The 25,388-nt window shown below is 39.9% G+C and overlaps 1 protein-coding gene across 1 annotated transcript in view; it reads left to right on the top strand.

Moving 5' to 3' along the window:
• ngfrb (nerve growth factor receptor b) overlaps nucleotides 1-25,388 on the top strand; it is a gene marked incomplete at both ends in the record, with an annotated part of 38,693 nt that continues 13,305 nt past the window's right edge. The window contains 4 exons of the mRNA XM_084456141.1: nucleotides 1-90; nucleotides 1,006-1,147; nucleotides 9,961-10,323; nucleotides 24,557-24,794. Coding sequence (XP_084312267.1) covers nucleotides 1-90; nucleotides 1,006-1,147; nucleotides 9,961-10,323; nucleotides 24,557-24,794 — 833 coding nt within the window. The remainder of the gene's footprint in view (nucleotides 91-1,005; nucleotides 1,148-9,960; nucleotides 10,324-24,556; nucleotides 24,795-25,388) is intronic.

Raw genomic sequence — 25,388 nt, 5'->3', positions numbered from 1 at the left:
ATGAATGTCAAAAGTGCTCAACCCACAGTTGCACAACTTCAAATGGGTTGCACAACTGTGTGCTCCAGAGGACGTACTCCATTTCTGAAGGTAGGAATATGAAGCATAAGGGTATCACTTCTGCAGCCTACCCAGTACAGACACTGGCATCTCGCAAATGCATACAGCAATTATTCCTCGATGAATAGCTTTCACTGTCATAGTTGCGTCTTGTGCGGTATGGGTCAGCAGAGGCAGCTCACATCACTTGCGTCACAGTTTTGAAGAAAATGTAAGTTATTTAATAGTCAATGTTTTATTATGAACATAGACATGAATTTCAGTTTTCCATTAAAGAAAAGTTACATGTTTGTGTATGCTGTCAATTATAGTTCAATTATAAATCAGAATCAAAAAATCAAAATCGTCAGGTCAGACTGACTAAACAGAATCGGCCAAGAAAAGTGCAATCGATGCATCCCTAAGCCATACACTATCACCAGTCTATTCTAATCTATCCAACATTATTGAACCACATAAGCAAGCATCATACTATCCTGTGAAATACTGAATAACTCATGATAGGGTGTGGTATATTGCCAATATACACGTCTGAATAAGATCTTTTGCTCAAAATGTCACATGATGGAATAAATACTATTTAGGAGCTGAAAATATAACTCCATCCCTTGCTCCCTGGCCGCGATCCTAAGGGCAGGGAGGAAATGTAAGGACATTTTAAATCTGTTTTAACCATGAATAATGTATCAATGATTGAATTCTATCCTTCATTTTGTATCTATATCAATTTGTAGAAAAAAATTATCAATACGAGGGGCTGGAAAATCAATACAGTATCACGTTAAAAAATATTGTATTACTGAATTGATTTTATTGCACAACCCTGCTCAGCAAATGCAGGGATGCAAAAACTTGCGCACACACACAACAGATATCCCGAGTCTTGTCTGTGTGTGGATTTGTCTGTATATTTTAGTGAGTTCTTATATTTCTGTTGATTGGTAGGTTGGGACTCTGGCCAATCAGGAACCATGTGACTCAGGCACGTTCACCACCAATGGAGAGTGCTGCAAGCAGTGCCCGCCTGGAGAGGGAGTTATCAAACCATGTGGAGCTACCCAGACTGTTTGTGCCCCCTGCCTGGATAGTAAGTGCACACACACACACACACACACACACACGCGTCACACACGTTATTAAAGTTAATATAGATAACATATTCATGTAGACAAATAAAAAATAACACCACAGAGCTTTTAAAAACATAATGCTTTTCACCCGCAAAATGTATTGATGATGAATTTATTGACATTTTTTTGACTGGTCCAAAATGAATGTTGTGTTTATCTATCTGAGATATCAGAGGTTTGTTTCCCCTCTTCCCATCAAGCCTTGTGAGGCAATAGTAGTACGACGTTGGTACCACGCGGTATCTCTGTGTTGGGAGTGATCAGGAGTCGTACTATTGGCTCACAAGCCTTAAAAAAAAAAAAGAAAAAAAAAAAAAGTTTTTTGTCTACATACATTTTTTATCTATATCACCTTTTAAAGCATTAAAAGATGAAAAAAAATCCATGCTGAAAATCTATGAAGCAAACTATAATAACCTAAAAACAATCATTTTACAGCAGAAAATATATTTGGTAAAAAGTATAAATCCTTCCAATCTAACACTCATGATTGCACAAAACTGTCTAAACTGCCTTTTGATGATGATTATGATGAAGATTATGATTATTATTTTATTATTATTAGGCTACTCTGTTCCCTGGGTGTTTTTCCCTGTTCTTGTTCTGACACAGTGGACACTTGCAGACTTCACCATTAGACCTTCAAGGGATGTTTTGTCTTTTTTATTTGGTTCTACACATTGGGTAATTTAATAAAAGAAATACATGGCTAAACAGAGAGGCAACCATAATTAGATTGAATTAATGAAACAAAATCACAAAAGAAAGACAACAGTGTATCTCAATGTGCTGTTGTTTGGTAGGGGCTAGCTACACTGTAACAAACTGATGCATTTGGTACATGCATTGGTGTAATGGTTTGTCAACAGTTATAAATGGTCAACAGCCTAAATGATTTGAGCATTGCTAGGGGTGCAGTTGTCCGTGACACCGCGACAGCCAAGGACAGCGCGAGTGGCTCGGCTTTAATATTTAGACCCAGCGCTGGAACTTAATTCCCGCTGGACCATACCCAGGCACTGGCTCAATATTCCTGCTGCTGCAGAGTCCCCTCAGACAAGAAGACCAGGGCAAAACTTCTGGCTGACCAAATCCTGTAAGTAATTAACATTATTATTATTAACATTATTTTTTAATTAATGAGATTTACAATTAACGTTAGCAAACTCTTGCTCAATCAGCATAATGTTTACATTACTACTGCATATTACCAGTAACTAGCTAATTGTGAGGAACTATGCTTACTAGCTATTGACGATGTTACAATGCATTAGCTCCAGCTCCATCTATTACTGGTCTAGCTAATGCATGTGAAATTTGGTTTGTAGTAGCTAGTGCTAAATCTGTAGAGCAGATATCTAGTTACAACAAAATTGAGATAGCATGACAGTTTTAGTGTTAGCTATATGTGTGGTATTTGGGAAATGAAGAGGGGGCGCTCAACTTAAGATAGCCAATCTAGCACCTAGCTAGGCTTATCTTAGCTATGCCCAGGTAGCTAACGTTGTGCAGCGTTGGCGAGCTAACAGCAGCCACACTACGTTAGCTAACGAGGGCTGGATTGAGAGCTCCTAATCTGTGTCCCCACATCCTGGCAGTGGTAAATTGAGCAAGAGTTTGCTAGCAATGTTAATCGTGTGCCTATGTTCCCATATGACTGACACAAATAAGGGGTGATTAATACATTTAGATAGGCTACGGTAGCTAGACTATGCACAGGCTGGCAGATGTAGTTACACGACGCACAAGTGAAAACTCATCCAATACAAAGTACTATGATCAATGTAACATATCTGATATTTTGTTGTCTTTGTCTAACTAAGGCCTGATTCATACTCTACGCAAACTATGCTGACGCGGCTGTGAACGTGGGCTCTACGCAAGTATTTTGGTACACTCTGGACATGTGGGGTTCACTGCCTTGCATCTACTGTGCTCATGGAATATGGAACAGCTGATCTCTAAATTTGAAGGTAGAGCTGTCTATTTCTGGATTTCTACAAAATCCAGATTTAAATTGTTAGAAATGTACCATTATCATGTATCTAGCCTTGAGACCATCCTGATCTTGTGAGCTTACATTCTGTTTCTATCCACAGATCAGCCTGGACAAGCTACAGTACCTCGAGATCCATGAGCTCAAACAGAATTTGGCCAGTCAGTGTCCAATGAGGAGAAACTACTGGCAGCTACTGGCGTGGTTTAGGTGTGACAACAGTGCACGTTAGCCCCTGATTCATGGTGATAGACGGTTCATCCAATCACCTACCTGTATTTTTTTTTTTTTTTTTTTAAGTGCCTACCCTTTTCCAAATTCTTTCCAACTGAGCTTTCCCAGATGCCATGTCAGGTTACCCCCCAACTCTCTGTTTGTCAGATGAGGAGATGAGGTTAGGGTTTCAGAGAACTAGGTCGCTCACAGACCTGCTGGGATTGGCTGGTTACATCTCTGGAGGTAGAGATGTGCTGTTCATGTGATTTTATGTCAATTTAAAATTTTCATTTTGATGAAATGTGGCTCTCAATTTTTTTTTTTTTTTTTTTTTTTTTTTTACAATAATGTTGATTCCCTTTGTTTGAAGTTAAATTCAAACTAAGCATGTCAAAATAGCTTTATACACTTCTGTTATGAAAGAAAGAAATGTAAACTTACAACCAAAGCCTTTTCCAGGGCTAGAACAGGAAAGAATGTTTTCAGTGTGAGAAAAGCTGCTGCTGGCACACGTTGCTAGTGCCTTCTGGGCATTCTGTAACACTTCCTTAGTTACAGATGTCATGTGACCAAGCTCCACCAATAGGAAAATTATCAGCAAATAAATACAGAGATTATTGAATTGCAATGGCTCAAAACACAGGAATACTATACAACTAAAAAGTATGCCATGACAGGGCTAACTTGTAGAAGCTAGCCCAACTTGTGATATTCCCACTATTTCTTTCTTTCTTTCTTTCTTTCTTTCTTTCTTTCTTTCTTTCTTTCTTTCTTTCTTTCTTTCTTTCTTTCTTTCTTTCTTTCTTTCTTTCTTTCTTTCTTTCTTTCTTTCTTTCTTTCTTTCTTTCTTTCTTTCTTTCTTTCTTTCTTATAGTTCTCCCCAGTTTTTTGCTGCTTAAAGGTGGGATAGGTAGTTTGCTTTTGGCTTTATTTGGTAAAATTGGTATTATATCCTTTAAGCTATCAGTAACAGAAGTGCTCTGAGAATAAACTTGCATCTCCATGTTTACTGCTGCCTCTGTATTTTGGATTCAAAGAATGCACCGCGCCCGAATGTATTGACCAATCAAGGTCTCTATCTCGCCACACCTACCAGTCATGTTTGGAGGGAGGGACTACATCATGATTGACAAGAGGGAGGGGCGGGTTCTTTTGAAAAAGATGACCAATTGGAGGCCTTGTTGACGTCAAACTACCTACCCCACCTTTAACTACTTCTTCATACTTTGTGCTAGAAATTTCATTAAACGTTTAAAATGTTCATGACGTTTGGCTATTAATCGGATGTATTCAGATTTTGATATTTTTTATAGTTTTTAAGTAATTTTACTTTTAATAATACTTTTTGTGCCATTGAAATGGAATGTTCAGTAGCTTGATGTTTTTAGAGTGGTGGCAGCTGTTGCTTTGAAAATATTCACACATTTTGTGAACTGCTGGCACTCCTACAGTTTTGAACGCTCACACACATATTAAAAATGTTCACACAACTGTGCTGATTCGTACAATGTAAGTATCTAAGCTAATATTTAAGGCATATAGTCATTACTAATAGACTGTACAAACAGAACATCCACTTCAATAAAGGTCACTCAGATTAATATGAAATCTAAACATAACATGGGAGATATTACCTGTTAGGATGTTTACTATGCAAGGCTAGACTAATGTAGTTAGCTATGGAGCAATCACAGCACTAGGAGATCATACACTTTAGAAGGTAAATGCTGGTGACAAATAATAAAGTATATGACAACTTACTTCATCAGCGATGCACACCAAGCACAATGGTAGGAAATAATGTAAGCATAGATAAACTATAGCGCCTAGGTTAGGTCGACTCTAGCTGCCTAAAACGAACTGTGGCTACGAACTAATAATGTGCATGCGAAGAGAGATGTGCAGTCAGCAAGTCCCACAGCAGGGAGTTTTCCACAGTACACATCTAATGTTGTGCTGTGTGTCATACATAGAATGTGTGCAATTTAATGATCCAATGATAAAACTTGTCTTCTTTCGTAGACTATAGGAGAAATACACAGTGAACCAAGTCTGCTAAATCTGCTCAAAGACGCCACCTGTAGGTGGTGTGTCACTGAAACGAAATAACGCAGGCTGAAATTCCACAGGATTTCCCCTTTGAAATACTTTGATGGTGAAATGCTGCGGCAGGGATAAGTGCTCGAGGCTACCCACTGTAGGTCGTATCTTGAATTATGCATTGATTTAGAACAACAGTGAGTTGCCGGGCGTATATACCGGGGGTTGTGCAGAAATAATGCATACCTCTCAGACAGTCACAATTGAGTTGTCACTCTCTCCCTCCCTCCCTCCCTCCGTTGAATGTTGACTTCTCTGTTGGCACCACAAGAGGCAGTAGTCCCAGCACACCAAAATAAAGGACACCAAAATCAACCCGCCGAAACCCACTGCACAAGTAGAGTAGCGGTGAAAGCAATGGACTCCCACGACGATTTTATGGGACTATACCCCAAACCTCCACAGGTTCATCCTTTCACTCCGACTTTTACCCCTTGCCTTATAGGTCAGATCCTGTCCCAACCCCAACCCTTATTCTAACCCCAACCCACACTAGGGACTGGAAGAAGGACACCAAAACCAACCCGCCGATCTCCGCTGCACAAGTAGAGTAGTGGTGAGAGCATAGAACTCTCAATCGGGAGACTGGGGTTCAAGGCCCCAGTGAGGATGACTTTATGGGACTATACCCCAAACCTCCACACGTTCATCCTTTCACTCCAATCTTTTTATCCCTTACCTTTGTCCAGAAACAGAAGTTGAACCAATTGCAGCAAAATAGCTAACGTTGCAGGAATCATCAGTGTAACTGCTTTAGCCACTGACCGCCGTTATCGAAGCTGCTGCTAGTTGTTGTGAGCTCATGAGCTAACTGGCTATCCCGCTCTTATTGTGCAGGATTAGCATTGGAAGCATTGAAACTGATGTGTCCAGGCGACAAGACCTATCTTAATTTATCAGACATTATTTCATGACATTTCAATTCACAGCCATTTCAGTGGCATGACTAGCTTCTGTTCTACCAGTCCTGAACAGAAACAAGCCAGCCACACACATAAGCCAGGTTTGACCTGGCCTGGTCATGTAATGTATAGGCCTGTATCATAAAGGCCAATATTGGCTGGCTGTCACCTGTGGTACCCAGTAGCAATAGACACAATATCAGCCAGTCTACAGTGGTAGAGAATTGGATCCATGTCAACACACCAATATAGTTATGCCGGCCTGATAACTTTGGCGGTCCAATACAAAGATGTTTGCTGGGCTCCTTTCAGCTTTCATACAGGTCAGACAAATACCTGTTAATACTTGCTTTTGCTGGTTTGTCAAGTACTTTTATAGGAGTTAAAACAAAGAAATGTGTTGAATATTAGCTCTGGGTTATATAACTGCTGTTATATTATTATATGCTGAGCCAGGCAAGGCAGCCTATTCCCTCTCTACTCCCCTTAGCTGTAGGCTGGCGTAATTAATGTATTGACTTGCATTATTGATGCATGGCATTAGGATAATGGGTCTGAAAGCACTGATGGATGGGGGTTGGGGAATATGGTATTTCTGTTTGGGTGTGTGTGTGTGTGTGTGTCTGTATATATATTGGAGGGGAGTTGGAGGAGAAGAGTGGGGTTTGCGGTGAATGAGTGGACGTATGCAGTTTCTGACACACATCTGACTTGGTCAGATTTTATGCTTTTTATGCTTTTCTTACAGGTTGCCTTTTAAATATCTGGCCAGGGACAGCAGATGGAAACTAGCCATTTGGGCTAAATAGATGTCTTCGAGGTGGGGGAGTGTTATACATAGTGTATGAGATAAGAACATTATGCAACTGACCATTGACCGACTTGTCCATACTCATTGTGTGTCCACGTGTAATTGCTATGGTCAGTAGAAATAATCATATGGCACCAGAAGATGATAATCATAACTGCCCCCAAATCTGCTGAGATAACGTGCTTGACAATGTGTCAGATAAAGTATAGAGCTGGAAAAATTTAATCAGGAATACAAGTATTTGAAGTGATAAAACTAAGCTTCCCTACCCTACACTTCATAATAACTATCTTTATAAGCTATTAAACCATTTATACTATAGTACAATGTACTGTAGTTACTGACTCTTAACAAATGGTTTGTAAACCGTTGTATATGATCAGTAAATTATTAGTTATTAACCAGTAATATTAACTAATACTTAACTTTATATTTAGAACCTTTTTACAAACATTTGTGGATAGTCAGTTAGGAATGTAATATTAACAAAGTATACTTTGCGTTCTCCTCAACCTCTCCCCTCTTTCTCTTTCTCTATCTCTCTCTGAGGTGTTGCAGGATATGGTGTGGTTAGTGAGGGGGAAAAACATGATATGCCACAGGAAACAGAATTTCTGTATAATGGCGCTCTTATTATGCGGTATTAGCATTAGAAGCATTGAAACTGATGTGACCAGGTGACAAGACCTATCTTAATTTATCAGACATTAGACATTATTTCATGTTGTTTCAATTCACAGCTATTTCAGTGGCATGACTAGCTTCTGTCCTACCAGATCTGAACAGAAACAATCCAGCCAAGAAGCTCACCGAGGGGGTAATTGGTGTCCGTTGGTGTTCTGACATCAAATTCGCTGCAAAGTATGAATCCTGTAGGGTTTTATTGATCATTTTATGAAATCCATTGCCTTTCCAGATGAACTAGAATCTTACTTTATGGTGAATTATATATCAGAACGCCAACTAACACCTCAGTGAGTTTCTTGTCTTTGAAATTGAGAGTTTAACATGTTTTTTGAATGATTTTTCACGGTGCCCACCCACATCCATTGTATGACCAAATCGGTGGTAGAGCAATTATCAGACTTTCTCAAAAGTGCTAGTTTTGTCAACTTTTTGATCTGAACCAGTGTATATGATCATAAGTAACCTTATAACATAAGTAACAGGGCTAAACATGATTTTCCATTTACTACTCCTTTAAGCGAATGGTGATCGGTGAACAAAAATGGACGCTGGTCTGAGGGAAATGTGAATTGTATGATTGAATACCGGAGGCCCTTTTTCCTCTAAAAATGTGAAATTAGATTGTACTCGTAGCACTACATCCAAAATATATCATCCAGAAAATAAGCATTGATTACTCAAGGGCTCAAAGAAAACATGTTCACCATGAATGTTTGCCTCTGTTTGCTGAATTTCAACACAGCCCAAGTTAAATTCAGACAGAGTTTGAGTTACAGTACCTCTCTTTCTGGAATGGGTTTGAGCTCTCTTCCTCTAGTTTGAGTTACCTCTCTTTCTGGGACGGAAAACCTAGTGTCTCTCAGGGAACAAACTTTTCACTAAATCTGCTTTCTAGAATACCCCTGAGAGATGCTCTTACAAATGGGTCTATCGCATAGTGTTTCTCAGTTCTCTATCCAGTTGAAATAACTTTATAAACTACTTTATAAACTAGGATTATGTTGATGGTGACTTAATATATTTGCTTAAGGAAATATATCAGGTAACCTAAATGAACAACATTTCTTAATGTTCCTCAACAAACAGTGTACGCTAGTACCAGAACTGTGTGGGAGAACTTGGGGTGGTTGAACACCAAACTCTAGAGGTTTAAACGTTGCTACCATGGCTACTGATGAAAATGTATGATTTGAGTAAGTGCCCATGGTCTAAATCAAAAATGTTCCTGCCGGAATTCAAACTAGTGATTCCTGTTTTATGCACCAGTGCTCCACACTGCTGAGCTGCAAGGATGCTATATTTGCAAGGAAAGAACAGGTATAAGGACTAGTATAACTAGTTTAACTCAACTAGTATAAATAACATCCGGTTGCGTTACTGTTTTCAGCGGTGTAGCTGGTTAGAACGGTGTTTGCACTCCGGGAGACCTGAGATCAAATCCACCCCTGTGCATTAAAAATGCACAACACAGATGAGTTGAAATTGGTCACAATTGTATTACCAATCTCATTTTTTAAATGCTGTGTAAGGCATAGATAGTTCTCACTTTAGATTAGGTCCCACAAGATACTTAACTAACAACTAGTAAATACTTTATAACTGCTTGAATTCATCATGAATTGCGGTATTAGTACGTGTTTATAAAACATCTGTTAACACACTCACTAACCATTAGTGCATGTCTCAATCATTATATGGATACATGCATGCATAAATGTACATCTACATAGTTAACTTACACTTTCTAAATCATCTGATGAACCATTAACAACTCCTAAATAGCTGGTCTGTAAAATGGTGAATCCATTGTTTATAAAGTATGAAAATGCAGTCATTAAACGCAATACATTAGCTTATTAATGAAGAATAATACATGTATAGCAAGGTTTATGAATTGCTTACGAATGTGTATTAATGTGTTAACAATACTTTATAAATTATTTAAGTATCAATAATGCTTCATAGTGTGCACTTATAATAAAGTGTTACTGGCCAGTGTGACTAAAGAAATACTAAACAGGTTCCTATTTTGTCTCTATTTGTCTCTCTCTTTCCCAGGTGAAACATTCTCTGAATATTTCAGCCACACAGAAACATGCCAACTTTGTACCCATTGTGAGGGCCTCCTACGGATGCAGTCACCCTGCACCGACACCAATGATGCCATCTGCGTTTGTGACTACGGATATTATCTGAATGAGCTGTCCAGCCAGTGTGAGCGCTGCACTAAGTGCCCAGAGGGCCACGGCATGCTGTATGGTTGCGAACATGACCGTGACACAGTGTGCGAGGAGTGCACCAGGGATACCTACTCGGACCAGGAGAGCTCTAGGGAGCCCTGCCTGCCCTGCACCATTTGTGATGATGGGGAAGAGCTGGAGTTACAGGCTTGCACCTCCTTCAGTGATACTGTCTGTCAAGGTAAGATCCAGCCATATGACTCATGCTTGTTAACTGGCAGTTGTTTTGATCTACTAAGTAATGAAGTACTGTCGTTTGTAAGCGTATACAGCATATGAAAATAACATGCACAAAAAACATATCATAATCAGATTGTAAAATGGGTTAACATTAATGTCTGATTAGTGGCAGTGTGAGCAGAACACAAGGTGAAATGCCCAGCTGCATGCTGTGCTACCAGAACAGAACTGTACAGTGTACATACACTATTTAAACCATATACCATCCTATGCTATGAAAATGCCAACCATGCTTGTCTCAGTGCCCACATAGACTCATTAAATACAAAGACCATCCTCTATCTGTCTCCTGGGTCCTCTTGGAAGGTCATCATACACCCTGTGGGTATCACAGTCCAAATTCCCCATGATCCGTGTCACCAGATTCCAATGTCTTTGTTTCCCTGATTAAATCAATGCTTTTATGAGATGATGATAAAGGGAGTCTATTGAAGAGCTGTAGACGAACTCTTCACAGCCTCTGGGCCTGAAGTTGTTATCTTGATGGTGCTCACAGAGTCCAAAACTAAAAGGAGTCTTTTGTGCTCTCCCAAGTTCCCACATATGCCTTAGGGCTTATGACGTTGGGCTATTTGAGGGATCTATAGATGACAACTTAACCAGAGAGACAAATACACAGGGCTAAATACATACAGTATGCATGGCTATTTAGACTGATTGGTTTGTTCTTATATTTACATGGTTTTGCGTGTTGCTCTTTACGACAGCCTTGAGTCAAGATTATACAGTAGTGCAAAGTGCAATATAGTGCAACTTGTGTTTGTCCTGTGATCGATTGATCGGTCTATCCATCCATCCCTTTGATCGATCGATCCATCCATCCATCCATCCATCCATCCATCCATCCATCCAATACCTGCATATTTGATGGCATGGCCCCTTAAGACATGACACAACCACAGTAATACATTACACACAAACAAACATACACTTAGGACACATGAGAATTAAAAAAAAGAAAAGAAAAAGTACTACACAAATAAATTGGCCTAGGCTCTAAAAACTGAACCATTCCATGCTAGCCAGATTTATATCAAGATATTATAGATTACCTTTAGGGTAACACTTTCTATCACCCCCATGTCTATAACACATTATAAACACTAGTGCACAATGCCCATGGAGCCGTTGTGGTTGTTCTGCACATTCTATCCATCTATCAATCTATTGAAAACTGACATTTTGGCTCCTGAGCCCAAGTCCAAATGAATGGAGGTGAATGGGCGGTTGTGTTGGGGCCGCTCTGTGGTGTCCCCCTGGAGTTGGAGAAAGCAGGGCTCTACTCTGCAGCCTACCCTACCCCTGCACACCCCAGTCCAAACCCTGTGTCTCTAGTGCCCCCCACACGGTAAGCTGACTTAGGTCAAAGTTTTATTTCAGAGCTTTCTGCCAGTCCAAACCGCATATCTCTGTGACCTTCCCACGTCGAGTTGCCATACTAATCCAAACACACACAGGCATACACAAAATCATACTGTAAAGACCTTATAAGGGTTGTTAATAGCTGCGCTAAGCGAGTTAACTCTCTTAGTGTTGCGGTTAGCGAGTCGGATTTGGGAGCATGGGATCGTGAGTTCGATCTGTGCTCGTGGAGAGTTCTCTACCCCGCCCCCTCCCGTTTGCTACACTGGTGTCAGAAGTGGGATGGTAAACCGTGAGTGCCAATTGGAGAAGGTGAGTGAGGACGTCAGGGACTTGGTATAGTGAAGTGTGAGGGCACGCTCTCCCGGACGGAGGAGGGAATAACCACCCTCTATAAAGCTCATTAATAGCTCCGTTAAGTGAGTTAACTCTCTTAGTGTTGTGGTTAGTGAGTGGGGTTTGTGGGAGCGAGGGATTGTGGGTTCGATCTGCGCTCGGGGTGAGTTCTATACTCCCCTGTTCGCTACAATACACTTAGGTTACACTGAGCACGTAGGCATACACAGAAACATGTACAATCATGCATAAATCAACAAATATAGGCTATAGGGTGATCTCAGCAAAATTGGGCCATTATAACCCCCCCCCCCCCCATACCCCACACCACCTACAGAAATACCACACAGCCACACTAATACAATGATACACAGGCATACACACAAACTTTAGCCCTGTCCGGACAGGATTAGTTTAGACCGACATCGGAATTTTTTACCGTAGCACCCAGTAATTTTAATGGAAAATTTGGAAAAAAAATCCCTTTTTAGTCCCCCAAATTACTGAGGGGCGTCTGTTTTGGTATTCAATTGTTTCGCCACACTCCCACATACCGGGAAAAAAACCGCTGGATCGATTTTTGATCGTACTTATTATTTTTATTAGTCATCATGAGGGGATACCGAAGTTCATAAGGGAGATTCGAGGGACTCGGTTAAGTTAGTGATTAAGGCACAGTGTTAGTGTTAGGCACATACCGCCCAATTTCGAGTTGGCAAGTATGCGTGCTTTGTGCATTACCATTGTGCATTTGACAACGTCCATGAAACACTTGTAGTCACACTACGCTTGTACATTCATTGTTGTGAGGCTGACAATTACATTACCTGGTGAAACAAATCCTGTCTGGACGTAGCCTACACTGACGTTACTGAGATGGGTTACATTTTGCAAATGAGCAGTGCATTTGTTGGGCCGGGTGCGTTAGATCTGAATGAATATTGAGGTCAAGCAGCGCATTTGTTGGGTTATAGGCACCCATAAATATTCATAATGATTTATAAACAAAATTATAACACAACACATTTTAGAATTACTTATGTAAGGTCAAGTGTCATAATTCCTACAGTAGTCATACACGGTTATTTTTTCCACAAAGATCATAGTGTATAACAACAGCCCTGTGAGCGTGGAGCAGGATTCTCACTACAACTCCGCTCACATGCTCTGGTCCCCTTGGTTAGAGTCGATTTGGAATTACTTATGGATGACCTCTTCCCAGAAGAGCCATTTGCCTAATGTACTTTCTTAGGGGTCTAACAGGAGGCATTGTTGAGCACGCCAGGCAAACTGCTATTACAGTGTTCTTTAGTCTAGCCAAATGTTTTTTTCCTCATATTGATAAAAATAACAATATAGTCCCTCCTTTTACTGTTATACTGTGCAGATCAGGGTCTGTATTTACAAAACATCCCAAAATGGGGTCGCAATTGGCAAGATGTTATGCAAACAAATGTTTGTAGCCTCAAAGAATGACTTACAATTTAATCTCTTCGGTAATGCATTGTTCCTGGTATCGCGTTTTCCTGCTCATTTGCATTTTTAATTTAAACACCTTTTTCTCTTGGTGGTCTATAACTGTTCCTTGCGCCCACGGTTAAGACTTGTGTATACTGTATGTGCTAATCCACTACAAAATATTTTTTTGTTGTGTTCATATCCCAAACACTTGATTTTTCAGCAATCTAAATTTAAAATGTATACACAGTTCAATAAAACACTGATTGATTTGAGTTACCCAAGCTGCACATTCCTCCAGTTTACATCTCATCAAGTATGCTTGCTTAATTTTGTCTAATCTCAATGGACTCCATTACATGAGTCTGTCCTTCAGCCATTTTAGGTTTGATTGCTTGATTTGGATCTCTTTTAGCTAATCTTCCAATCCTTCCACTTTAAAAACATTCAATATTCAACACATCACTACACTCATTCATAGATAATACAACACAACCTACTATATACAGTACCAACTATATTAAAGGAAATCCACTTTATTGTCACACAGACACACCCACACTGGGTGCTGGAAGTGGTAACCAGAAACACACACACACACACACACACACACACACACACACACACACACAATGCGGTCAGCCAATGAAATGTGATCTCTGCCTTTGACCCATCCATGCTGTCCTTCCTCCAAGGGCAGCCAAGCGCAGTGGGCAGCGCCTGGGGACCACCCAGTGAGAAAAATTGTGTTTAAAAGATGACTGATCCTAGATCAGCACTCTCACGCCCCGTGCACATTATTGCGTCGCGGCAATGTGTTGTGGCGCAATTCCCTCTGGCGGTCTTGCCTCATCTTGTACAAAAAAACAACGCATGCATCCTTGACGTCACGGGCTGTGTTCACCAATTTGAACCCCCTTTTCAGATATCATTTATATATATTGTAGCTACTTCCAGTTGTTATCGAACGCAAACAGACCGCAAAAGTTGAAATATTTTAACGTATTGCCGCACCCTGACGGATACAAGCGCAACGCAGAGCAGTTCAATGCATAAACGCAGTGGCCTCATAAAGATTAATGACTTCCGGCGCAATGCAACCTCAATAATGTGCACGGGGCATCACTCTGGGATGCTTGATAAATGCCTTACAGGCTTTTCACCAACAACCTTATGACCAAATTCAACATGAAGGGCCATTGCTCCAAGACTGCTTTTCAACCAACCAGCCAAACAACCTCCATACCAACCTGAATGGTATGGCTAATTGGGAAAGTTAACAGAAAAGTTAGTGAAAAGATAGTCTAGGAAGAGATGTGTTGAAAATGTGGCAGGGGCTTTGTTTAATCTCTGGAATATGTAGAGGTGGGACCTATGCCCACCCCCCCATTGCTCTCTGTAAAGTGCATTGCCAAGTGTTGCCTCTGTGTATGAAATGCGCTTTACAAATAAAGTTTGATTTGATTTGATGGAGTAGTGTTTCCATTGTTTTGGACAATACTACCTACCACAACCCTTTAAACCTCCACCGACATCTATCACAGGCAATTAACATACAAACCCCATACCACCAAAGTAAACTGATAAGGTACTTCAAAGATTAAATACATTTCGGCTTTAATGAAAATCTAGACTGCAGCACGGCTATTCATATATGTAGCATATCTGTTCTTATTGGTGCAGTCCTTCATCCTTTCCCTTCCTCCAATTTGGCTTAGCTGTGAAATCTGAGAGTGAAAAAGAAGAATGAACATTTTTCCTGATGTTATGCAAGTAGCACATCAACTTAAAAACAAGTTACTCCAAAGCATACTCCAAGCAGAACTAAATGGCAAAATAAATAATTATCATTTGTCCCCTCTGACACATAAGTGGAGTCAGCAAAGCATGCAGCATCTTGGAGTGGATGGCGACACCACCTCAAGCTCAACCTAGACTAGGGCTGAGTGGAAAAAACAGATTTTATGATTCAAAATCAATCTTCATTTGAATCAAGAATAATTGATTCATAAATCTTGAGATCAGTCTTTTAATATATGCTTTTTCCCGTGGATTGAAGCTAGTCTGGCGTGCTAGAGTAGCTATCTAGCTAACGTTAGAGCTAGCTAACTGTGTAGCTACTGTAACTTATACTGCCAGTAGCTGCTACTTCATATCATTTAGCTAGCTAGCTGGCTAAAACATTTGTTATATAATCATTCTGATCATCTGAATCATTCTGATACTCTGAATCATCAGTCTGATCATAGTTGATGGATAATTCGAAATAAAAGGTCAGTGGGAAGACACTCAGTTCACCAGACTGGTCACTCTCTGTGACTGTAGAGTCTGTAGAGTTGCAACTTGCACTATATTGTGTTGACTGCTGTGTGTTGGTCATCTTAAATAACCAGGCCAGGTCCACCTGGCTTATGTGTGTGGATGGCTTGTTTCTGTGCAAGACTGGTAGGACGGAAGCTAGGCATGCCACTGAAATAGCTGTGAATTGAAATGACATGAAATAATGTCTGATAAATTAATATAGGTCTTGTCGCCTGGACACATCAGTTCCAAAGCTTCCAATGCTAATCCAGCACAATAAGAGCGGGATAGCCAGTTAGCTCATGGGCTCACAACAACTAGCAGCAGCTTCCATAACATTAATGGTAGCGGTCAGTGGCTAAAGCAGTTACACTGATGATTCCTGTAACGTTAGCTATTTTGCTGAAATTGGTTCAACTTCTGTTTCTGGACTAAAGTAAGGGATAAACCGCACACACTTAATTCTTTACCAACAGTAAAAGGGTCTATATATAATGGGTAATTACTGAGACACCTATACTGTAGGTATAATTTAAAAACAGGAGTATTTCAAATGTTCAATTACTGCACATAAATTCAATAACTGACATAGCACCACCAGGTTACCACATTTTTACATAGCTTCTATAACATCCAGTGACAAAATACTGTCCTGTCAGGGTTTGAACCCGCGACCATGATATTTGGTTTGAGAGGTGAACTCCCTAACCACTAAGCCACTGAAGATCTGGGAAATCTGAGGTATCATAGTTGTTTTGATGTTCTGGGACCGCTGCGTCTTGTGGTGGCACAATCAGTTTGACACAGTTAATTAATCTGCAAAACAGTCTGTACATTTCCTTAAAGATAAAAAAAACAAAAATGTTTTGTTCCCATGGGGTCTCTCCCGTCCGTCTGAAAAAACTAAACATTTACCTCGTAAATAAACATGCAAAGTATAGCCTAATATATAATGGGTAATTACTGGGACACCTACAGTAGGTATAATTTCAAAACAGGAATATTTCAAATGTTCAATTACTGCACATAAATTCAATAACTGACAGAACCACCAGGTAACCGCATTTTTACATAGCTTCTATAACATCCGGTGACAAAATACTGTCCTGTTGTAGAGGTGAACTCCCTAACCACTAAGCCACCGTGGATCTGGGAAATCTGAGGTGTCATAGTTGTTTTGATGTTTTGGGACCACTGCCTCTTGTTGTAGCAACATACAACTGCAGGTCTACAACCCGATGGACCCAGGGAGGGACAGAGGGATTGACAACCCGACATTTGCTGTCTGTGGTCCGCTGGCTTACAGCCACTCACAAAAAGTACAGGGGCACCGCCAGGGATTTTGGGCCCCATGAAAAGATATGACATTGGGCCCTAACAGTGGTATAGGTTTGATATGAACATTGGGAGGACACAATGAGTGGGGGATCTGGGAGTCCTCCCCCAAGACATTTTGAGGTCACTGAATTTCCTGCATTCCGGTGAATTTTTATGCACCAATTTGATACTTTTCTGCATCAGTTTACAGCAGAAATGTGTTTATTTAAAGTAGTTCATAGCGTTTTCTCTGGTTTTCTAGGAACTGCGCCCCCACAGGCTCTGCGAGTAAGTGTACTGTCGTACTGTCGTAAAGTTATCAGATTGTCTTTTTGTTTTTCTGGCTTCCTCTGTGATGTTTGACTTCGGTTTTCTCACCTCTGCCATGATATCACTGAGCTAAAAAATATAAAATATTGGGATGCCATGCAGCATTCAATGCACAATTTTTTGTGAATGATGTTATGGCTATGTGTCAGTCAACAGTCAACCTGTTCATGTTTTCACATTAAAATGAATATGCTGACCTACTGTAAAAGGACATAACAAAAGCACCGGTATATTCTTTATAGATAGCACACTGTTTTATTATTTGTATTCATTATTTATTCATTTATTTATTTATTTATCATTAAATGAACACAACAAATTGGTGCACAATTTTTGTTAGGCTAATGATGTTATCGAGTTGTATAGGCTACTCAGGTTATTGTTACACTCAGGTTAATAGCTGTGAAATAAACACATTATTTAATTATGAAACAGTAGCCTAGTCCTGCTTGTGTTGTTAGCTTTTCAGATGCTATTGCAATGTTAAATCAGCTAATCTCATTAGGCTATATTATGACACATACTGTAAACACATGGAAAACACGTTGCTTGCCAGAAAGATACAACAAAAAGATACAACCTCCACTGATTCAGGACCATGGACAGGGCAATGCTGACAGTGAGTAGAGGTGAGCAGGACGGTCAGATGAAAAGGCCATTTCTATTTGGACAATTAAGCTATCATAGCCTGCTGCCGTTTATTTAGGCTGCAATTCATTCCGAGTTGCTGGAGATGAACAGAAAAAGTAAATGAATGATGAGGAAATATCAAGCAAATAAACTGAAAATCAGATCTTTATTAGGCCTATTGTAAATCAAGTTAACAACTCGGGTTAACTATAGGCTACTAATGTGAGACAAATTAATCTTTGTTCATACTGAATCATAGTTCCTCAAACAACCACGTCTTTAGGCTATTATGAGAATTACAGTAGTTTTACTTGGGTGTGTTTTATAAATATGTTGCAGGTTCTTAGATCAGGCCAGCCTACTCAGAATTTTCAGAATCAGAATTTGTTTTATTACAATACAGTTTTTCAACATAATACGAATTTGCTTTCGGCCGTGGTGCATAACATGGAGACAACATTGGACAGGGTGCAGGGACAAGACAGGACAGTGCAAATACAGGACAATGCGAAGAGCAAGTACAAAATGTTAGTGCAATAAAGGATAAGCTAAGAAAAAGAACAATATACAAAAAGTAGTGTAGTCAGGGAATATACGGTGAGTGAGCAGAGTGTGATGTGATTTCGATTTCAGGCACATGATTTTAAAGATATTTTTTCCTCTTCCTCCACAAAACGTCCGGCCCTGATCCAGTGCTGTGCAGCAGCTGTAATTTACAGTTTGTGTTGTTTTTCTATGGTAACCATTTCATAAAAGCATTAGCCTATATTTATTTTATTTTCATAGTTTCTTTATTATTCTTAAAGTTTGTAGCCTGCTTAGAGATCGGTTTAATTCTATCCACGGTAAGGCCTATTGCTTTGTGTGCACTGTTCTGTTGAAATAACATTTCAATTGAGGGATATTGCTACTGTAACCTGTTTTTGTTTGAATATACCATATTGAATTGAATAGGTTGCAGATGAACAAAAATGTCATTTATAAAGCAATTAAATATCAGCCCAGAATAGCAACAACAAAAAAACTGCAATAATATAGCATACTGCGGTGTAGTGCCACCCTTTTGTACAACTGGGGAAATGTATTCACCGCGACAGCCCTAACAGGCATAAACACAAACATGTACAATCATGCACAAATAAACATATGTAGGCTATATGTAAGGAGATTATTGCCCCCCCCCCCTCCCAACAGCAATACCACACAGCCACTTCAGCTTCACATCGAGCCGAACAATGCCCCTTAGCTGTGATATACCACGGCTGTTGTGAGCCATCGCTTGAGTAATACAACCCCAAATTCTATTTAGACCAAATCACTTCCTGATGATGATTTTGAGGAAATTCAGGAAATGAAGAATTTGGGGAAAAAAGAGCCCCACATGGAAAAGGAGAGACTGTACTTCAGTGATCAATTTCTCTGAACAGGGGTTAAATAGCCATAATAAACACAGCAGAAAATAGCATTGAAATTAAGAGAGAGTAAAGGGGAGAGAGGGAACAGATGTGTAGAAGTGTCCTGGTCAATAAAAGAGATGGAGTTACTCTTCTGCACTCTCAGGTTTCTCTGGGTGACCTCTGTGAGTGCCAATCAAATTCTGCCGCAGAACACACACACTTACACACACAAATATACTTAAACATGCACAAACCGATACAACATTCATACACTCTTGAATACACAGGGACATGTGCTCATACACAGTTGGAAAGAGAAGCAATATACAGATGTAGAACTCGATGTAGATCAATAAATAAGGTAGGAAGGGGAAGAGAGAGCAAAAAGGAGAAAAAGGAGATACTGCATTATACAAAAGAGTGGAAAGAGGCAGTAGACGGAAAGGGAGATACTGTAAAGCGACTACAATAATTTGTTCATTTGCATGCACACAATCATCAGTCAGTCATATGAAAGTGATTGAAATGCCCTCTGTCCTTCCGTCCATCAATCGACACCACAGCCCACTGCTATAGCCACAGTTCATTATTCCCATTGCCAACACATATTGCTTTGTACACAAAAAACTATACTTGGTGTCTCAGTAAAAGTACTAAAGGACCATACCGGTCTAAATATGATTTAATCTCCTTAAACTACTAGCCCAACTTATATCACATTACTGCAATCAATTTTCCGAAGCAAAGCCCACGTTAAAAGATATTTGCATATTCACGTTTTACTTACATTTCAAAAGTTGAACATGAAGGCTTTAAAGTCACACAGAAACTGATGTTTGAGATCATCTAACTTCCGTAGTTTGATGTATTTTTCGACGCAAACAAGCTATGAGGGTGGGACATAATGTTTAGAGAATTTGATTGGAACACTGACAAGTGGACAGGTTTTAAGAACTTTACACAGATTCGATAGAAGGATAGCGTTGATTGACGGGTGGATGTTGTGAGATTATTGGCCTAAAATCTAAGGTACCTGTTGTTTTCATTGCACGTGACCTACCATTTTCCAGGAAGTAAGAAATTATATACTTTGATATAAAATTACAACTAAAGTAAAATTTGGTAATTTTTTTGGCATACATCGTTGAATAGGTGGACACTATGACCAATTATGTGAACCAAAATGGGACAGAATGCTTTTTTCATTTCTGTGCGACTTTAAACGATATTTTAAAATTGTTCCCCTGTTGCGCTTACAAACTCGCCCCAGTTAGTTTAAATTAATTTTCAGTAGTTTTTATTTTATATTATTTTCGTTTGAATCCGTTGAACTCCTGCGCTATATTCTCTAATCCACCTACGCTAGATTTGCTTTTAAGAGTGGGCTGGGTGGGTCAAACATCCTTGGTAAGACAACACCGAGTGCAAAACTAGCTAGCGAAACTAGCAAACAACAATAACGTTTTACAAGCAACTAGAAAACAACACTACTAGCTAGCCAACTAGCTCACATTCTTACTGTCATTATTATTAGCTAGTATTAGATACTGTTCTTACTACTGTTCACATTAGCTAGCGTAAGCTAGCTCATATTCTAACGTTGGATAACATTACTAGCTAGCGCTAGCTAATGCTAGCTAACATTAGGGTGACCAAATGTCCTCTTTTACCCGGACATGTCCACTTTTCACGTCCTGTCCGAGGTGTCCGGGGGGGTTTATAAATTGATGATAATGTATAAGGCAGGGTAAGCCTGGCTTACCCATACAAATCCAAATAAAACTTGATTTTTGCACCTTCTTTTAGTGAAAGAAGGCACGTAAATCAACTTTCAGACTGTTTTTGACTTAAATGCGTCTTGTATTCTGCCATATCGCTTCACTTTCATCCGTGTTTAGCATTTTGGTAGTGCTCCATCGCCCCCTACAGTCCTCATGAAAATACAGTCCAGATCACCATCCAGATCAACACGATAGACGTGGACAGGCTAATTTACGAAACTGGACCCAGGAGTGGAGCTACTCGGACGGCACTTAGTGGGCACGCTCTGCATATCGCAATACCACTGCACGGGCACACACGCCTGAATTGCTTAATGCTCGCTGCCCGAGCGCCTCCACACATGCGTGGTACAGTATGTGGATAACTGGCACGTTATGCCATGCATAACATGCATTGTTTTTTAAAACGGGCATATTCTACGCTCTAACACGGGCATATTCTACGCTCGGGCAAGGCTCAAACGTAGCATAGACACGTTTAATAAGGTGGACCAACTTGTCTATTCTACGTTTTGCCGTGATATTGGGTTGAGCAAAACACATACAGTAGCAATACTGATATTCTATAACTAGCATAATTCAGATGCTCTGCTGTTATTTGGTCAAAGCCACATGCTTTTTTCCCTGCCAATTTCTCAATGGCATAGCACACTTCATCAGGTCTAATAACCACACCATCATTATTAGAAACATCACCAAGATTAAACTCATCACTACTAACACAGTAAAAAAAAAAAAAACTATCTCCACAGTTAAGCAATGTTTTCAGACCCAGCAATCCCATCAATACTTATATAAAGTCATGGAGAGAGAAGGGGATGAGGGAGAGAAAGAGGGGGACATTGTGCCTCACAAAGGATATCTCTGTCATATATGGTGTCTGGTGTCCTTTCTAATGGGTTGGAGGGGTGGAATGAGGAGGAACATATGGTGGGGGAGGGGTAGAAAAAGAAGGAAAAGCCAGGATGGGTTGAGAAACAAAAGGAAATGAAGCCACCATGAAGAGAGAGGAGGATTGTGATTTTATTACATTTCAGTAGAGTAGCACATTCTCTGCTTACTGCACACAGTAAACATTTTAGAGCTAACAGATGCATTTGCACTATGTTGCATGTGTTATTCAGTGATGATAACTATCAACATTTGTAGAGATACATAGTTGTGTCTGTGTGTGTGCGTGCATGTGTGTGTGTGTAGAGTATGCACACACACACACACACACAATGGAGGCCTCTTGACTGGAACACATGGCTCATTTAGCAAGCAAACATTGCAAACATGTATGAGCAGAATGTTTAATTGTTACAAAAACAGTGGAACATGCAAGACTAAATAAACTAGACTAACCAATGCTTTGACTAAAGAAAAGTATTTTATTTCCTCTAAATGCATTAGAAATTCATGCTAACTTTGGATTTGATGTGGAATTGATGTCTCATTACTAGTCAATGTTTATGGTACACGAATGTTAGACTGGTTTATGGTACCGGAATTGTACACTCTCACCACATTAGAAAATGTCCGCCCGAGCCATTGGATAATTTCCTTTTCCTGTTGATTATGTGAATAACTGTAAATAATGATAGAAGTGGATAGGTTTCCATGTCCAATATGCATTAACGCTGGGGTAAAGTGGAAAGGAGTGGATGGATGCCTGGGCTTTTACCCTCTGAATGACTCCTTGGGGGTTATGGGAAATGACCAAGTGATGTGGCATGGAAAGTGGGAGTGTATTTGTGTGTGTTGTCTGGGCGATGTTCACAACTTCTCAGTTAGGGAAGCACATCTTCTCCAGGGTTTCAAACTACTCTCCAAAATGTCAGAGAGTGACTCCCTGTAATAATAATAGTAATAATAAGAAAGATAATATGCTTTATTTGTATAGCACTATATACAGTAACAGGTTTACAAAGTAAAGGGTGTGAATATATGAAATCCAATCAATTGAACTTACCACAGCTGGACTCCAATCAAGTTGTAGAAACATCTCAAGGATGATCAGTAGAAACAGGATGCACCTGAGCTTAATTTTGAGCAGGGTTGAAAACTTATGTACATGTGATATTTTAGTTGATTTTTTTTTATACATTTGCAAAAATGTAAACAAATCTTTTTTTTTTTTTTCACTTTTTCATTATGCGGTATTGTGTGTAGAATGTTGAGAAAAATATTGTAATCCACTTTGGAATAAGGCTGTAACATAACAAAATGTTGAAAAACTGAAGGGATATGAATACTTTCTGGATGCACTGTATACTACTGTATGTATAATGCATACGACAGATGACAGTATACCACCCCCACCCCCTTTGCAGACAAATAATCCAAAGGCAGATGAGATGAGTAACAAGCAAATATTAGTTTAGTTTAAGCAACAGAGGCTCTGTTAACATGCAAAAGCAAGCTGCTTGCTAGCAATGCAGATAGCCATGTCGACGATTATACCGCAATATCTGTAGGGTAAATTGAAAGTTCATAAGCTTTTAGAATTGTCCTTTTTGGTTAATACTCCTGTCCAGTAGAGGGCATTCCTACACTTTAGTGTTGAGTGCAGTTATGGTAGAACTTAGAAGTGTAAGGTCTGGCTATGCGAGAGACTACGGGAGAAGAGTGCAGTTACAGCAGATGAGACGTTGAGTGCTACTGTAGTAGAGTCCGGTGCGAGTAACATCAGAAACACCAAAAAGAGTTAGTAAAGTTACTTAAAAGTATTTGATGTTGTGGATATTAATTTCATCATAAGATGCACCAGTTGCAAATGATTGTTGTAATAAGGAAAGCATCTTGAAGTGCGTAAATGGTTGACAATAGGTTTACCTGCAGGGAGCAGCTGACATGCGTGTTACTTATAATACTGGCATATTTGAGTCATTCAAACATGAACATAACTTGCATCATTAATATTTTTCCATCCCTAGTTCCCATTGTTAGATAAATATTGTGCACTTCCGGTCATAATTCCGGGATTTTAAAAAGGTCAGATTTGGGAATTTTGAACAACCCTACCTAGTAGTCACATTCAATTTAGAATGATTTATCTTCAGGACACAAAATAACACTTTTATTGCCCCACATATTTACATGAATTATTAAAATATTAAGGCCTCAAAATAATATTTGACAATTTGTCATTTGAGTTGGGAGAATTGCATGTCAGCTCAAAATTAATTTGATCACTATTACTGTACCAGATCTCTGCCATATTTGCAAACAGTAACCTCAATCTCTACTTTATGTCTCTCTACATCTCTTTCTCCTGCAGATCTAAACCTTCGTTCAGGCTCAATTTCACCCCCTCCCTCTCCTGAGTCATCAACACCCACCTCCACAGATGAAGACTTTCTACCAGGCACTCCTACAGAGAGCCCCACCCCCACCACCCCCGATGATGACTCCCCCGAGCTGATTTACCAGGGTCTGAATGAGAACCTCATCCCCATCTACTGCTCTATCCTGGCTGCCGTGGTGGTTGGCCTTGTGGCCTTTATCATCTTTAAGAGGTGAGGCAGGGGAGGACAATGGGACACTAGGAGGTTGATTTTTTAAATCAGAGGTGTATGAGGCCAAATGTTGTGCACTGTTGTGGGAGTAGTATTGCGATACCAAACAGAGATTGCCGTCCGAACGTCTGGGGATTTCTACGTTGAAATAATCGCTAGATTGCCGGCGAGAACGTCTGGTAACAAGACTACACCTGAACAAACTCATACCCTAAAGACTTTGGATTGATTATGCAATGCAGTTGTTTTTTCCACCCACTTTAAGTGACAAAATCTGAATGAAAGTCCTCAGTCTCTAGTTGAGCAAAGCGTTTAGAGACTGACTTGTGAGTGCTGTTGGAAGTGCTCCAAACTTTGTTAGATATTGTTGAAGGTTTGCACGGTATACCGGTTCCAACGGTATACTGTGTGACCAAAACATTATTGTACATAGGATGCCATCATTTTGGACAAACTGCTGTGGTGCTGCCATGGGGTAAGGTAAACATTAACAATGGTACTACCAAAGTACAATACCAAGTGGTTATCTGATGTCCGCACGCCCTCTTATGGAAATAGCTACACACTGACAAAGATCAGGAGTTCTGAAACAGG

The sequence above is a fragment of the Borostomias antarcticus genome, assembly GCF_949987555.1.
Source record: "Borostomias antarcticus genome assembly, chromosome: 22".
Lineage (NCBI taxonomy): Eukaryota > Metazoa > Chordata > Actinopteri > Stomiiformes > Stomiidae > Borostomias > Borostomias antarcticus.
Note: the sequence above shows the minus strand (reverse complement) of the source record. Positions and strands in the feature narration are given on the sequence as shown.